The sequence below is a fragment of the Delphinapterus leucas genome, chromosome 7, assembly GCF_059928025.1.
Source record: "Delphinapterus leucas isolate spDelLeu-1000000601 "Yukka" chromosome 7, BTC_Dleu_Yukka2, whole genome shotgun sequence".
NCBI lineage: Eukaryota > Metazoa > Chordata > Mammalia > Artiodactyla > Monodontidae > Delphinapterus > Delphinapterus leucas.
Genome location: NC_143135.1, coordinates 42,252,048 through 42,267,506, shown reverse-complemented (window position 1 = coordinate 42,267,506; position 15,459 = coordinate 42,252,048). Strand labels below are relative to the sequence as shown.

General features: G+C 49.8%; 1 protein-coding gene across 12 annotated transcripts in view; it reads left to right on the top strand.

The window, feature by feature from the left end:
- Nucleotides 1-15,459, top strand: part of BMAL1 (basic helix-loop-helix ARNT like 1) — a 106,387-nt gene that overhangs the window by 59,560 nt on the left and 31,368 nt on the right. For 7 of the 12 annotated variants that reach the window (XM_089915128.1, XM_089915130.1, XM_022555710.3 and 4 more), the window contains 4 exons: nucleotides 9,050-9,178; nucleotides 11,839-11,962; nucleotides 12,931-13,154; nucleotides 15,406-15,444. In XM_089915128.1, the coding sequence (XP_089771254.1) occupies nucleotides 13,015-13,154; nucleotides 15,406-15,444 (179 nt within the window). In that variant the 5' untranslated portion in view covers nucleotides 9,050-9,178; nucleotides 11,839-11,962; nucleotides 12,931-13,014. The other 5 variants (XM_089915127.1, XM_089915132.1, XM_022555717.3 and 2 more) reach the window with 5 other exon arrangements.

Genomic DNA, 15,459 nt, shown 5'->3' with positions numbered 1-15,459 from the left:
CATCGCTCATCGGCTGCCTTCTGCTCCCAGAGCTCACTGTCCACTTGCCAGGCACTCCCTGCCGCCCCAGGTGCTCCGGCTCCCACCATTTTTGAGCCCCTTCACCCCAGACTTGTGGTCTGAGTTTGCTTTCTGTGACCTCCGTGCTTACCTCCCCCAGCCTTCTTCTCCTTGTCTCACCTCACAGCTCATCCATTTCAGTAACCGCAGTTAACCCGACGGGCATCCTAAGTGCTTTTCATGTACTGACCTCATTCAGTCTTGAGGAGGGATCCTCCTCCTGTTCCAGGTGAGGAGACTGCAGCTCCCAGGGGTCACGGAACTGGCCCAGGACACAGCTAGTAAGTGGCAGAGCTGAACCCAGGCTGTCTGGCTCCAGAGGACTGACCACCACCCCGTCCTACCTCTCTTCACACCCATATCATCCCCTCACCCTTTCGTCCATGCCCCGCGTGCCCCGCCTTCCAGGGCAGAACCCTGGCTCTTCCTCTGCTCCTGCCGGGGGAGGTGCGGGCAGGTCACAGGCCTGGATAAGCCCCCAGTGCATGGCCTTGCCCACCCTTGCTCTGCACCGCTTCCCGGCCTGTCCTCAAGTCCCTCCCCACTTTGTAGTCGGTCTTGCTCCCTGCCATGGCAGAAAGGCGAAGGCTGTTCCATCTCTTTTAACCACTGCTCAATATTCTTCCCAATTTTTCTGTCCTTCTCTTTCCCTTCCCCGCATTCTCAAAGGAGGCACATCCCTTTTCCTCTCTGAGTCTCAACGCTGCTCGGGTCCACCCCCTGCTGCCTGTCCCAGCTGGCCTCCATCCACAGCCCTACCCCGAAACTCAGCACCTTTCGGGCTGCCCCATCTTTGACTCTGCTCCCCTCACACCAGCATCCTTCTCTTTACTGCCAGTAACAGCAGTGCATCCTTCTGTTTCCTTTAGAACAAGATGCAGATGTTTTCTAGGACTTTCTTCAACTTCAGGCAGCAGGTGTTTTGGTGGAAAGAGCGTTCTTCCCCTGAGTCTTTAGGGCCAAGCTCTATTCTCTTATCCTGTAGGTTTTAAAAAAAGAAGGGGGAAAAAAAGGAGAAAGAAAAGAAAAAGCCCCCAACAGCCTGGAGGCAGGCTGTGTGTCTCTGGTTACTGAGTGTAACTCACTGGTCCCTTCTGATGACCACCCCTGTACCATCATCAAATGCAGGGGTGTGTCAAGGCTGAGGGCCAGGAGGAGAGCTTGGCCCTCGGGAGGTGGCCTCCCGGAGCAGCCAGGATGTGACCGGTACAGAGCACGCCCTGCCTCCCCAGCACTGGGGCGCCGAGGAGAACAAGGCCTGCATCCTCCGGGCAGGCAGCACATGTGAACCCCCCTGGCAGCTTCAGATTCCACTGTGGCCCTCCAGGCAATGCAGAGAAACCCTGGGTCTGGCTGGTGGGTGGGCTGAATGCATGTGGGTGCTGAGAGGCAGAGGGCAGGCATTGGGCGGAGGAAGTGGCCAGGGACCACTCACGAGGCAAAGTGGGACAGGGTCGTCAGAACTTCGGCTTTTCTCAGAGGAGCCAGGAGGCTGACAAAGCCATGCCGACCACCTTCTGGCGAGGAAATAGGCAGGGAAGGAGGGGAAGCAGGATCACTGCATCCTGAATGATTCTGCAGAGCAAGGTTCCCCTTAATGTGCCCCATCCAACCTTTGTCCACTAGATGTTAGGTGAAGAAAAACATGTGGACCAGCATCTGTGGGCAGGTGGAGACCCCGCTGCTCCCGGACTTCGCCCTCTGCAGGGCCCTGTTTAAGGTTCCGAGAAGCCCTGCAGAGGAGAAACCCAGCATTTAGCCCGGAATTCCCCACGCTTCTTTGGCCATTGATTTTTTCCCCCCATGTAACATCATTAAAGTTTCATGGCGTTGGTATTCAGTGAGAGATCTTTGGGAAGCGCTGGTGTGAAGAATTTCATAACAGGATACTCTGGAATGTGCCCATTTTTTATTTTGCATGGAGGCCATGCCACATAGTGGAAAGGACCGACCTGGGTTTAAATCTACCTTCCTATAAAATCCCTGGCCTTGGTCAAGTTACCTAACCTCTCCGAAACTTAGTTTCCTCATTTTTAAAGTGGGAGAGATGACATCTAATAGAGCTTTGGTGGTGCTTAAATGACAAAATAATAATAGTTAACACGAGTAGAGGGTTTATTACGTGCCAGGTGCCACTTAAAGCACTTTCTTCATCTCCTTTCTCCACCACAGCTCTGAGGTAGGTGGTGGTACCATCCGCATCTCCCAGGTCAGGAGACCCCGACACGCAAAGTTAAGGGTCGTGTGTATGTTGGAACTGAGATTTGCACCCCAGACACTAATACCTGGTAGAGTCGGGATTTGAAACCTGACCATCACTTCTCAGCAGAGAGCATGCTCCTAACCACTGTGTCATAAAGGGCCTGGTGCATTAAAAGCAATAAGGAATATCAGTTCCCTTTTCAGGTGATTCATGGATATTTGAAGGGGAACCGGACATTCCTGAGACTCCAAGTTATTCTGCAGTCTTTTTTATCAAACCTGTTAAAGGAATAATCTGGACCTGCTTGTCCACTCATTGTTTTCTGCACATAAAATAAAAATTCTCCTTCAGCAAGTGTCCAAAAAGTTATGACCCTTCTTTATGACCTCTCTGCTTTGCCTCCGTATCATGATCCACCTCAATTTGGGCAGCTGCTCAGCTGTCGGCTGGAATTGGGCCACTTCCCACACAGGTGCCATCAGTGGTCCGTGCATCCCCGTCCAGGACCAAGAGTCCTCCCAGAAAGCACAGTGGGGCTGTAGCTTGTTCCTCAGGGCGTTCTCTTTCCTGTACTTCAGTGACAGACTTGGCGACGGTCTAAGAAGGTGTCCCTTTTATCACTCGTTCAACAAACATTTACTGAGTTCCTGTGCTGGGCTAGGTGCATGCTCTGTATTGTGCCTTTTAAGTAGATCTCAGAATCTTCCTAACAGCCCTCAGTAGCCCTCCAAGACTGGAATGCTGTAGACTCTCCTCCATCAGTGGTGTTGGGGCCCTTTTCCACATAGACCAGCCTTGTTTTTGTTTTTCTTTTTAAACTTATTTATTTGATTTATTTTTGGCTGTGTTGGGTCTTCGTTGCTGTGCACGGGCTTTCTCTAGCTGCGGCGAACAGGGGCTACCCCTCACTGCAGTACGCGGGCTTCTCGTTGCAGTGGCCTCTCCTGTTTTGGAGCACAGGCTCTAGGCGCGCAGGCTCAGTAGTTGCGGTGCATGGGTTCTAGAGCGCAGGCTCAGTAGTCGTGGCCCACGGACTTAGTGCTCTGCCGCATGTGGGATCTTCCCGGACCAGGAGTTGAACCTGTTCTCTGCATTGGCAGACGGATTCCCAACCACTGTGCCACCAGGGAAGGCCAACCAGACTTGGTTTTTTTTTTTTTTTTTTTTTGCAGTACGCGGGCCTCTCACTGCTGTGGCCTCTCCCATTGCGGAGCACAGGCTCCGGACGCGCAGGCTCAGCAGCCATGGCTCACGGGCCCAGCCGCTCCGCGGCATGTGGGATCTTCCCGGAACAGGGCACGAACCCGTGTCCCCTGCATCGGCAGGCGGACTCTCAACCACTGTGCCACCAGGGAAGCCCGGACCAGCCTTGTCTTGATTCACAAACTACTCCAGGATTCCCAACCCCTGCCTCTTGTGAGACCCTCTCAATAGGCTCTCTAAGCCCCATCGTTCCAAATGCAAGCTCCTTGATTTTTGTTTGATTTCAGGATTCCCAAGCATCTAGAGCTTCCAGTAGGACTGGGTACACAAGTGCCACAAACGGGGTTCTCCCCAGGCCCCTGACAGCCACTGCAAATGAGCTCTCCTCTGCTCAGAACATCATTCTAATCATCCAGTCCACCAGGCAAACCTGGTTCAAGTCTCCCCTCCTCCCTGGTCCCTTCTCCTTCCATTACCCCACACACACCGGCAAGTGAGCTAATCATTTTCTCCTCTGTTCTGCTCCTGTACCTCACATATGCCCCACAGCTAGGGGAAAAAAGGCATTTCTTCCTCGAGATACTTGACTGCCACCTGCTGGAAATTTGTAGTAATGGCTCTACAAATCTCTGCCACCTAACAGAGGCGCAGGTACACTGACATGGGGCAGTGCACTGCTTGCACAGCTGCAGGCACGGCCCTGCCTATTGCAGTGATCAGGATTGAGGGGATCTTAAACATACCCCGCTGTGTCCCCAGTGCCCTGGCTTCCACTAGGGCTAAAGAAATGCTTGCTGATTGATCGTGGTGCAAACCCTGGTTACCTTAGGGTCGAGGCACCTGGTCTCATGGATGAATGTTCTCTAAATCCGTCTGTTGCAAAGCGAGGCAACCAAACTCCCCACAAACCTTCAGAGTAACCAGAGGATCAGGAGGACTTGCAGAGGGGACAGGGACCCTTCAGTCTCTCACCTCTGCTCAAAGGCCACCACCATCTGAACAGACCAGAGCAACTCCACATTCATCCCCTCATTAAACCTGGAGGTGAGAACATGGAGAATGGAACTGGGGCCAGCTGCCCTGCTCCTCTGCATGGGGGAAGGACAGTACTTTGGAGCAGATGCTGTGTCCAGGGCCAGCGCCTTGAAGGTGGTGGGGATGCAGAGGTGGCCACACAGGGGTCCTTGCAGGCAGCTAGGGGTTTTGTGGCAAAGTAGATCGGTGAGGATGTAGCTACTAGACATGGGTAAGCAAGGGTGTTGATTCACTATCGTCCATATTTTCCTAAGCTGCGCCCTTTTATTAAACATCATCCAAAGCCATTACCCCAGTGACGTCCTGAGGCTTCACAAAGTGGTCTCAGTAGAGCTCCATCCAGCTGTTACACCTGCAGGTGGGAGCAGGAGGGGAAACATGCTTTTACCAGGGTCCTATTTTATAAAGGGAGAAGCCCTCTGTCCTTTCACAAAGCTTGTTTCCCCAGAGCCAGAGCCATTCGGCACAGCGTTGCTCAGGTCACATAGAAAGAGTCTCCCGGGGACTTCCTGGTGGTCCAGTGGTTAGGACTCAGTGCTTTCACTGCCGGGGCCCAGGTTCAATCCCTGGTCGGGGAACTAAGATCCCGCAAGCCGCCTGGAGTGGCCAAAAAAAAAAAAACCAGCAAGTCTCTTGGACAGATACCTCTCCCTGCTAACCCTAATAAAGTAAGAGGAGCATTTCCCTCTCTGCCCTGGCTTCCAGGAAGCCCAGAGACAACTTCTTACTTCAGTTTCTGTAGCTTTCCTGAACCAGGATTGCTTCCCCTCACATTTCCCTGATTCCTTCCTCAGGAGTGCTTGTTTTGGGGGCATTTGTATTTTCCTTTGTAGGGGTGTCTTTGGGGGCAGGATGGGCAGTGGTGTAGCAGAAGAAAGAACCACCACCAGTGAGCCAGACACATGTGGGTTTCAGTCCCCACTTGCTAAGCAAGATGTCTTTGCCTCTTCAGTGCTTAGTTCCTTACCTGGAAATTTGGGATAATCACCATAATTAACAGATAGGTTACTGTGAAGATTAAACTCCACCAGTGTGACCGCCACTATTGCCTCTCCCTCCTCCCAGGTCAGGCTTGGTCTGTGGCTCCAGGATCAGAGTCTATTTCCTTCTTCCTGCCTGTGTCAACTAGGGGACCAAGGGGTTTCCGGGGATGCAGGACTTTCAGTGCTAAATCAGGAAGGTCAGAGGCAAACAGAAGAGCCAGTCACCCTGGTATTAAGCAACCTCAACATCTCAGGGGCTTACAATGGCCAAGGTTCACTTCTTGTTCATGCTGCATCCATACAGGGTCTTGGCTAAAGGAGGAGCCTCTATCCAGGAATCTCTGGTCTCGGCACAAACAGGGGGACACGCAGTAAAGGTCAGTTTGAAGGTTGCCACTGTCCCTTCCACTCACATTCATCCATCAGGGCGAGTCACTTGGCCAGGCCTGGCATGAGGCAGCCTGCCGACTTCCCACACAGAGGAGCAGCTAATGGTGTGAACCTTGATACAATCCACACGCTCCCCTTTCTCTACTTGTCATTCTGGGGTGCTGGGGCAGGGAGGAGGGAAAGCCCAGAGATGCCTGGTCCACAACTGGAGGGCACCCTGTGGCCATCTTCTTGTGGATGGTGTGTGTGGGTTTCTTTAGGGGCGCTTCAGCCTTGCCCCACTCTGCTCCGAGTACCAGCTGTCTCCTTTTGGCACCTAATAGTGGCTGACAGGCTCACCTCTGCTAGCACCCTTGCTCCTTTGTGTGGAGCCCCAGAGAATCTTCTCCCTATGCCCCGAGGAGCACAAGGGGACTGAGGTGGGACAGAGGGTGCCCCCAAGCTCTTGCCAGGTACACGTCCCAGGTCCCTTCATGCCTGGCCTTCTCTGGCCACCCAGAGAGCCTCCCTCCCACCTTCGGAAATCTCTAGGTCAGAAGTGGGCACACGTGTGACCCCTGACTCCAGGACCATGGCCAGGCTCTCCCAAGAGCGCCCTCGCTATGTGTCACTTGGAGGGCAGCACCAGGGCCAGCCCTGAGCCCCCAGTCAGCAAGGATCCCTCTCCCAGGTAACTTTGGCCTCTTGGAGCCCCCTCTCTTGGCTCAAATCTCTTCTGGAAGTAGTTAGCACAGAAGACGTTTTTTGTCCTTTTTCTTTCGTTGTTCCATTTATTGTCTTACATCTAAGAACACCTTCCTGGAGAGAAAACAGTTTTCCGAAAAATAACTGTCACAGCTGATTCAGCTTCCTTACCTTGTCCAAGCATATAAGAAACATGGTTTTTGTTTTGCAAAATACAGTGCCAAAAATCTATGTTAGCATTTATTATTTCTATAAAGTAAACATGAGTGCTGGAAAAAAATGATCAAAATAAGAAATTTCGTATGGAGTTTGGTACGGAGAACCTTTATCTAAATTTCAGGGAAGTGGGGGAAAGAAAATGCAAGGCATGGTGCTGGGAGATGCTGAGCCGTGAGATCCAGGCGCAGCTGGCGGGGCTGGGCGGGGTCTAGGCAGGCCGCTGCGGGCGAGGGGAAGGGGCGGGGCAGCCCGGGAGAGCGGGAGGCTTCTCTGAGGGTACACCTGAGGGCACTTGAAAGGCACGCAGGCGTTCACCCGGTGACCGAGTGGGTAAAGGGAGCCACACCTGTAAAACAAAGTGGGCACAGCTGAGGCCTCGTGCTCTCGGCTGCGTGCTCTTGGGAACTTAAGTATTTCAGCAGCCTGGCGCCTTGGGTAGCAGATGAGCTGTCGGGCTGGAGAGCGAGCACATCCTTTGCGGAGGCCTGGTGTATCCTGCTAGGGGTGTTTGGGGTTTTATCTGGAAGGCTTGGGGAGAGCAATGAAGCCACTGAAGTATTTTAAGCAAGGGGGTGTCCTACCTCTGACCACGGTGAGGAGGGGACGAGACTGGAGAGGGGAGCAGCCTGGATGGAGGCGATGAATAAAGGATGGATGAAGTGGCTGGACCCACGCATCCAAGGGCCAAGTGTGGGCTCTGGGGCTGTTAGAAGGAGAAGGGAGGTCGCCCAGGGTGGATCCTGGGTTGCGAATTTGGGGGCTGGCAGGATAGTGTGGGACCTGGATGGGGAATCAGATTTAGATGGGATCGTGTGTGTTGAGCCTCTCCCAAGCAGCCCTGCCCTGGGGACTTTGCATCCCTGCTGCTTATCCATCGAGGCTTAGGAACTGGGAGTCCAGAATTCCTGGTCACATCGTTTGCACTTGCCCAGACAGGGTTACCTGTGTCAGACAGTGAGGGTTTCTGAACCAGACTGCAAGGAAGAATAAATCGGGAGGACGCGGTCTGTTCTATCCCTGGATATTCATTTGAAGACCTTTATAATGATCAAGACAAAAGCAAGTCATTGAAGATGCAAGAATTAGCCAGTGGAATGTGAAGCGCCAGAATTTGTGCTTCAAGAAGGTCAGGAAGGCCCCATTTAAAATGTCTTTCCGGGGCTTCCCTGGTGGCGCAGTGGTTGAGAGTCCGCCTGCCGATGCAGGGGACACGGGTTCGTGCCCCGGTCCGGGAAGATCCCACATGCCGCGGAGCAGCTGGGCCCGTAAGCCATGGCCGCTGGGCTGCGCATCCGGAGCCTGTGCTCCGCAACGGGAGAGGCCACAACAGTGAGAGGCCCACATATCGAAAAAAAAAAAAAAAAAGTCTTTCCGTCTCAAGGTGGAGCAGGTAGGGAGTAGTGGGGCAGGTGCAGCCCATTTCTTCCTTCAGAGCCTGTTCCTTCCACAGGGGTCGCAGGGCCAGAGAGGAGACCCCTGTATCCTGCCAGCAGGAGGTGGGCAGGGCAGCAAACTCTCCCCCCACTTTAGTTTAACATGAGCAGCTTTTCAGAACTGATTTCTCTACCACATGTACTTGAGTTCAGGGACATTTTCTTTCAGCGTCTGAGCTCACTCCCAGCGGTTTCAGGTATTGGCCCTGCTGGCATTTCGTCTTGGCTTAATGTTTTCTGAAGACTTGTTTTCTGTGGTTCCTCGTTGTGTGCGTTTAGGTAACTCACCTGGCTGGAGAGAGAGTTGAGTGGTGTCGTTATTCGCAGGTGTAGCTCCTGGAGCCCCACTGCTCTCCTGCTATGTGACCTCGGCTGGTTTCTTCACCTCTCTCTGCCTCGATCTTCTTGGTAAAATGTGGAAACAACAGTATTTACCTCAGAGTTATTTTCAGGTCTGAGTGAGTTAATCTACATGGTGCAGTAAGAACAGCGCCTGACGCCAAGTACACGCTCAGTCACTGTTCACTGTTATTATTGCTTGACCCAGTAGGAGAAATGAAAAATATAATTATCTTCTTCCTCTTAAGGCCGTGTCCAAGAATTTACGTTTAGTAATTTAAAAGGCATTGTTTTTCACAGAAAATATCTCCTGGCAGACTTCCTCATGTGTTTGCAGTTGAGTTTAACAGGCAGTTGAAGGACGGGACGGTCAGCTCAGCATTGCTCCCTGTAATCAGGAGTCATGAGCAAGTTCCCCATCTTCCTCAGCTGCTATGAGACTTTTCGTTTACTCCAAATTGACCTGTTTGGGATTTCTTTTCCTGTGGGCCCCACTGTAGGTTTCTGGAAGAAGTTGACTGCCTGAAAGGAAGCGACAAAACATGAAAATTGCTTTGAGGTGACCAACAAGTCCAGTGGCCCCTTGCTTCTCCCAAGGTGGATCTGGGGTTTAAGAACCGTAACTTCAGGTAACAATCCTATCCCACCCACCCTTGCCTAGAGTGACTATCATTGGCAGCTCGGATGGTAGTCCTTCCCTCAGGAAGTGTGGTTTCTTCCAGGAGCCCTGAAACTTGAAATTTTCCACCTCATGCAAATGTATGGCTGTTCAAAAAGAGGAGTGGGGGCTAGAGGGGGCACCACAGGTCTGACACCCAAAGGGTCACCGAGACCCTGAGGTCTGTGCTCACTGCTGGCCTACTTCTCTTAATGTCAGTAATAATGATAATAATAACAACAAAAGCTACAGCTGCAGCAGGGCCTTTAATGTGATTAAATGATTATAAAATACTCCTTGAAGAATACATCAGACTAGCCAGGAAATTTCTAAAATGAAGAGTAAGAAGCAGGAAAGGAATTGTTCTACCAGATATTAAAATGTATTATAAAGCCACAATCATAAATAGTGTGGTACCAGAATGGGAATAAGCAGATCAAAGGAAAAGAAGAGAAAGTCCAGAAATAGAAAACGAATCAATAAAGATGGCATTTCAAGTGACAGGTAACAGGACACATGGTCTAGTGAGTGGTGTTGGGACAACTGTCTATTCTTTGGAGAGAAATAAGAAATTCCCAACCTTAGGTCGTGTACCAAAAATAATTTCCAAGTGGATTAAAGAACTAATTTTTTAAAAAAAAATTATAAAAACATCAGCAAAGAAGAGAATGTTTTTATTATTTTGGGGTGACAGGGTTTTTAAAACATGTCACTTTTAGTATCATATATAAATACCATAAGCAAAGTTAAAAGGCAAAAGTGGGGGGAAGTATTTACGACATCTATAATGAGCATATACAAATTTATTCATTCAACATGCATTTATTGAGTGCTTACTGTGTGCTAGAAAGTGTTCTAGGCACTAAGGGTGCAAGCAGTAAACCAAAGTCCCTGCTTTTCTGATGCTTATAGTCTAATGGAGAGGACAGCCAGTAAATTAAGTAGATTATTGCAGGCCAAATGCTGATACGGGCGATGGGAAAAAATTAAGCAGGCCTGGGGTGGTTAGGAAGAGTTGGTGGGGAGGTCATATTATATGGCTCTTCAGGGAAGCTTCACTGATGAAGTTTCATCTGAGCAGAAATATGAAAGAAAAAGGGGAGAAGTGGTTGAATTTTGGATGTTTTTTAAATCTTGAGCTGATAAGATTTGCTGATGGATTAGATGCAGGTTGTGAAGGAAAGAAAGGAGTCAGGGGTGACTTCTAGGTTTGGGGCCTGAGCAGCAAGCAGGATTGAAGTACCACTTACTGACCTGGGCATGACCAAGAGGCTTGGCTTGGGGAGAACCAGGGATTGGTTATGGATGTTTCATGTTTCTGTTGTATATTCAAAGGGAGATGTCAGGGTGATGGTTGGTTATACAGGTTTGGAATTTGGGGAGAGATCTGGGCTGGAGATGTAAATATGGGAGTTGTCATAGCATGGATAGTATTTGAAGCAGTGAAACTAGACAAATCTCCTAGGGAGTAAGTATAGACAGAGGAGGGCCGAGGACAGCTAGAGGCGAGGAGACGAGAGGAACCAGCTGAAGAGACCAAAGAGGAGTGGCCACTGAAGTAGGAGAACCATGAAGCTGAGAGACAGGGAGGAGGGAGAGATCAACTCTATTAGATGTGCTGATGGGACGAGTAGGGAGGGAATGGAGAACTTGCTGTTGGATTTAGCAATGAGGAGGTCACTAGTGAACCCAACAGGGGCTGTTGTAGTGGGATGATGGGGACAAAAGCCTGATTTGAGTTGAGTTATAGCGAGGGAAGAGGAAAGCAATTGGAAACAAAGAATTGGGGCAGTAACTGGAAGGGAGTGGAGTTCAAATAAGTTGTGTTTTTCTCCCCCCCAAGATGAGAGTTGTTTGAGTGTGTTCTTATCCTAATGGGAGTGATGCTTTAGAGTGGGGGAGGTGGATGATGCAGGATTGGGGCGGATGGTCTGGACTAGTAAGAGAGGATGGCGTCAGCATGCTTTGGGGCTGGGGTCCTAGCCTGCAGCATCTAGACAGCTGGTAGAAGTGGTCGCTGGCCTCTTAGTGAAGTATCAGCTAAGCATGAGGACTGGGGAGATGTTGGAGGTTTGAGGAGGAAAGAGCAAGTATGGTAGCAGAGTGGGAGAATAAATGGAGCAGAAGAGTCAAGGATCGTTGCATGCTTTTCTCCCACCAGTTCAGGTGCCCAGGTGAGCATGAGTTAGGAGGCCCATCGATCCTAAAGACAATATGGTAAGAAAATAGGACATGAGTGGGCACAAAGGAAAACCAAGAAATGCCCATATAAACGTAGGAACACCATCCGTAATAATTTTAAATTACAAGTAAAAACAGTGAGGTTTCGTTTTTTTCTTTCAGATTGACAAGAGCTCTTATTGGGGATGTAAGTTGTTGGTTCTTTTCTGGAGCACAGTGTTTCAGTATTTACCAAAACATACAATGTGTGTCCCCTTTAGACCTGTCAGTCTGACTTTTAGAGATAATAGCTCAAATGTGCAGAGCTACGCACACAAAGATGTTCACTCCAGCAATGGTCGTGAGACTGAAAACACAGCACACGCCTAACCAGGAGGGCTCAGGTCTCTAATGTGTGGGCGCAATAGTGACAGTGAAAACAAGAGCTCACCCTTGCCTCTCACTTTGCAGATGAGGAAACTCGGGCCCAGAGAGTGGGAGTGACAGCCCCAGTCACGTCACTTGGAGCTGGACCCCGACAGCGGGCACTGCACGGCCACCTTCAACTGGGTTTGCAGTTGGAGTCCCTTGCAAGGTACTTGCCAGCCTCTCCTTTGGGCCGACTCACTTTGCGCTTTTAAGATATGAATTCTCAAAATGTTTTGCAAGTGTTTGCAGCGTCTTCACTTCATTATGCTAGGTTTTCCTTGCAGTGGAATCCTGAGTACAAAAGGACAGTTTGGGAGGACAGGACAGACTTTGCCTGGGCCAGTGATGGAGAGGGACCACTTTTTCCTGACTCCCAAGTGGGACTTACAGGCTGAGAAAGGATATTTTCTGCTTTCCTACAACTTTGATAAAAAATTGTAATAAAAATACAAAGATAGGGCTTCCCTGGTGGCGCAGTGGTTAAGAATCCGCCTGCCAATGCAGGAGACACGGGTTCGAGCCCTGGTCTGGGAAGATCCCACATGCCGCGGAGCAACTAAGCCCGTGCGCTACAACTACTGAGCCCACGTGCCACAACTACTGAAGCCCGCACGCCTATAGCCCGTGTTCCGCAACAAGAGAAGCCACCGCGTTCAGAAGCCCGCGCACGACAGCGAAGAGTAGCCCCCGCTCACCACAACTAGAAAAAGCCTGCGCACAGCAACGAAGACCCAACACAGCCAAAAATAAATAAAATAATAAATTTTTAAAAATACAAAGATAACAAGTAGATCATATTTATTTCATTGATTAGATTTGATTAGAAGAAGATTAATTTAGGACTGTCAGAACATCTGGGACACTTGGTCCCCTCCGTGGGAGGAGCACAGGGCTGTAACTTCTAGAGCCTTGGGTTCTGGTTTAGTTCTTCCATGCCCTGGCACGGGGATCTAGGAGAAGCCACCCAGTTTCTCTGAGCTTTGTGTCTACAAGAAAAACGAGTGGGTGAGCCTAAATTACCTATAGTAACTCCTAGAGTAAATACGATGCCCCTTCCAGTTCTACCTGGTCCTGTTCCAGTTGGCTGGGCGAGAGAGATGTTGGTGCTGTAATCAAGTCCCTTTCCCTCCACAGAGCCACCCTGGTCGTCCTCCACCTTAGAAGAGCACGTAGAAATAAACGTGCCTCTGTGCCTCCTTGTACCTATTCCAGACTCCAATGGCCGAACAGAGAATGGACATTTCTTCAACTATCAGCGACTTCATGTCCCCAGGTGCCACCGACCTCCTCTCCAGCCCCCTGGGCACCGGTGGCATGGATTGCAACCGGAAACGCAAGGGCAGCTCCACGGACTACCAGTAAGGCCTTTGGGCTCGTCTTCCTCTGGCTAAACTTGGTGTCGGCTCACAGGCATGAACATCTAGGGCCTCTACTGTCCCTCCTGGAAGAAGGGATCCTCTCTGTGAAAAGGGATGGGAATGAAAGATCCAACTCCAGGTGGCCACACAGTAGTTGATTTTGCCCTTTATCTTCCCCCTGGATTGCAAGCAGGAGGGAGCTTCCAGTACTGCTGAGGTGTTTACTCCCTGCTCCTGTCCCCAGATTGTTCCACATCGAGGGAAAAAGAATAGCCTTAAAACCAGGATCCACATTTTACCCCTTTCTTCCTTTTCCTTTGCTCTTTTGAGCAAGATGGCCAAGTCCCTGGACGTAACCTCAGTGGTTTCAAAAAGAGCTTTGCTTGAAGGCCTCTCCCTAGGAGGACATCAATGGCTTACTTAACGTTTGTGGAGTGAATAAGTAGAGGTCATCTCTGGAAACAGTATAGGAACAGTGACGTTGTCCTTAAACACTATTTAAATTAGTGTGTTCCTCTTATATTAAATAGTACTTTTCTTTTTAGACTAGATGGCTTTTCTTTTGAGTAAGTAAGTTTTCACACTTATAGTCAGCTCTTCTGTAGCTGAACAAACATCTAGGGAATAAGTCAGCATAGAACATCCAAAGGCACGTTTTGTTTTGTAGAGGCAACTGTGGAGTCTTGCCCAAATGTCCATTTGAGAGGTTTTCTTCTGTTTAATGAGGGAAAATCTCCAAGGAGGTATCCCCCTACAGCAGATGTCCTTTCTGCTGAAGTTCACAGGTCGAATTTGGGGAGCACAGTGGCTGGAGGTCAGATGCCCACTAGGAGATGCTATGAGTAATATGTAAGTGATCCCAGATGATTAAGAGAGTGGACGCCCAGGGGATGGAGAGTGGGTGTGAGGACCGAGAGGGTGTTCTTCCATGGCAGTAACTCCCCAACAGGGAAACTAGATGCTTTCTGTGGAGCCTTTGTCTTGGGCCAGTGCTGATGGAGGCCTTGACATGTTCTAAGACCTCTGCTATCTAGATCTGTGGTTCCCAACCTTGTCTCCATCCAGAACTTTCAGGTTTCCTGCATGGACCCCAGTTTGCAGGTCTTCTGTAATTCGTGGAGACCCTATTAATTAAGCGACCATAATCCTTTATCTTATCATTTTAATGCACTAAACTCATACCTGTAGGGCAGAGCTGCTTTTCACCTGAGATGGTCATCTGCCTCAGTGAGCGGATACAAGTCTAGACAAAAGGGAAGAGAGAGTTGTCGTTTTGCTCTGTGGCCTGTAGATTTTCTTCTGAACTTCAGGACTAGCTAGAGAAAGTCTCTGCCTGTGAGGAAATTGAGGGCTCTTGGTTGGGAACCACTGTTCTAGAATGCCCGTGATGTGCCTCAGTGCTCCTGAGAAAGTTGTTTTTGCCCTTGAGATGACATTGTTTGGAAGGCCATAATCCCTCCTTTCTTACAGGAGAAAGGAGGAGGCCCAGATGTCGGCCAGTGCCCTCCTGAGCGATTTAGGGGTTGGAGAAGGGTGTGAGCTGACCCAGGGAACTTAGAACTCCCTCCTCTGAGGATTTCAATCTGTTTTCTCCTGAACCACAAGGTGATGTGAAAACTGGATTCTGGAGTCCATGCAAGGAAGGCAGATCCCTGCTGTGGCCCCAGGAATCTCTGTGGCCCCCCAACCCCATGCCAACCTCTGTCCCAGTTCCTCAGGGCTTGGGGTTTCCCGCCAAGCTGAGAACCAGAGCGTTGGGTAGCAGTGCCTTTGAAGAGCTGGCCTGGGGCTCTGCTCAGTACTCCTTCGTGGGTACTTTGATTTCCCCTCCTCACCTAACCCACCATCACCAAATATATAGTATATTTGATGCTTGATGTGTTTTGCAAATGAATGAATCCCATTTATCCAGAATGATGGGGGGGAATGAGGTGTTACAGTTACTCGGATACTCTGGTTACCTAAGAGTTTCCATAAATGCTGTATGTATTCCCAATTTTCGCAAACAATCAATACGGTAAAAATATATTAACACGCGAACTCTATTGAGATGGTGTATATAACTTTTGTTTGGTCTGGGTTTTATAGTAGGTTCAAGTTTGTTTGTTTTACTTTTATACATCAAGAGTCAATACTATGACTATTTGAGCTTTCTAATTGCTTGGTTTCTGGATAAATGAGGGCCTTCTGTATTATGATAAGAAGCTATTTTTGTATGTCTTAACAGTCACATTCTCTTTTGTTTTCTCAGAGAAAGCATGGACACAGACAAAGATGACCCTCATGGAAGGTACCATGAATCTAG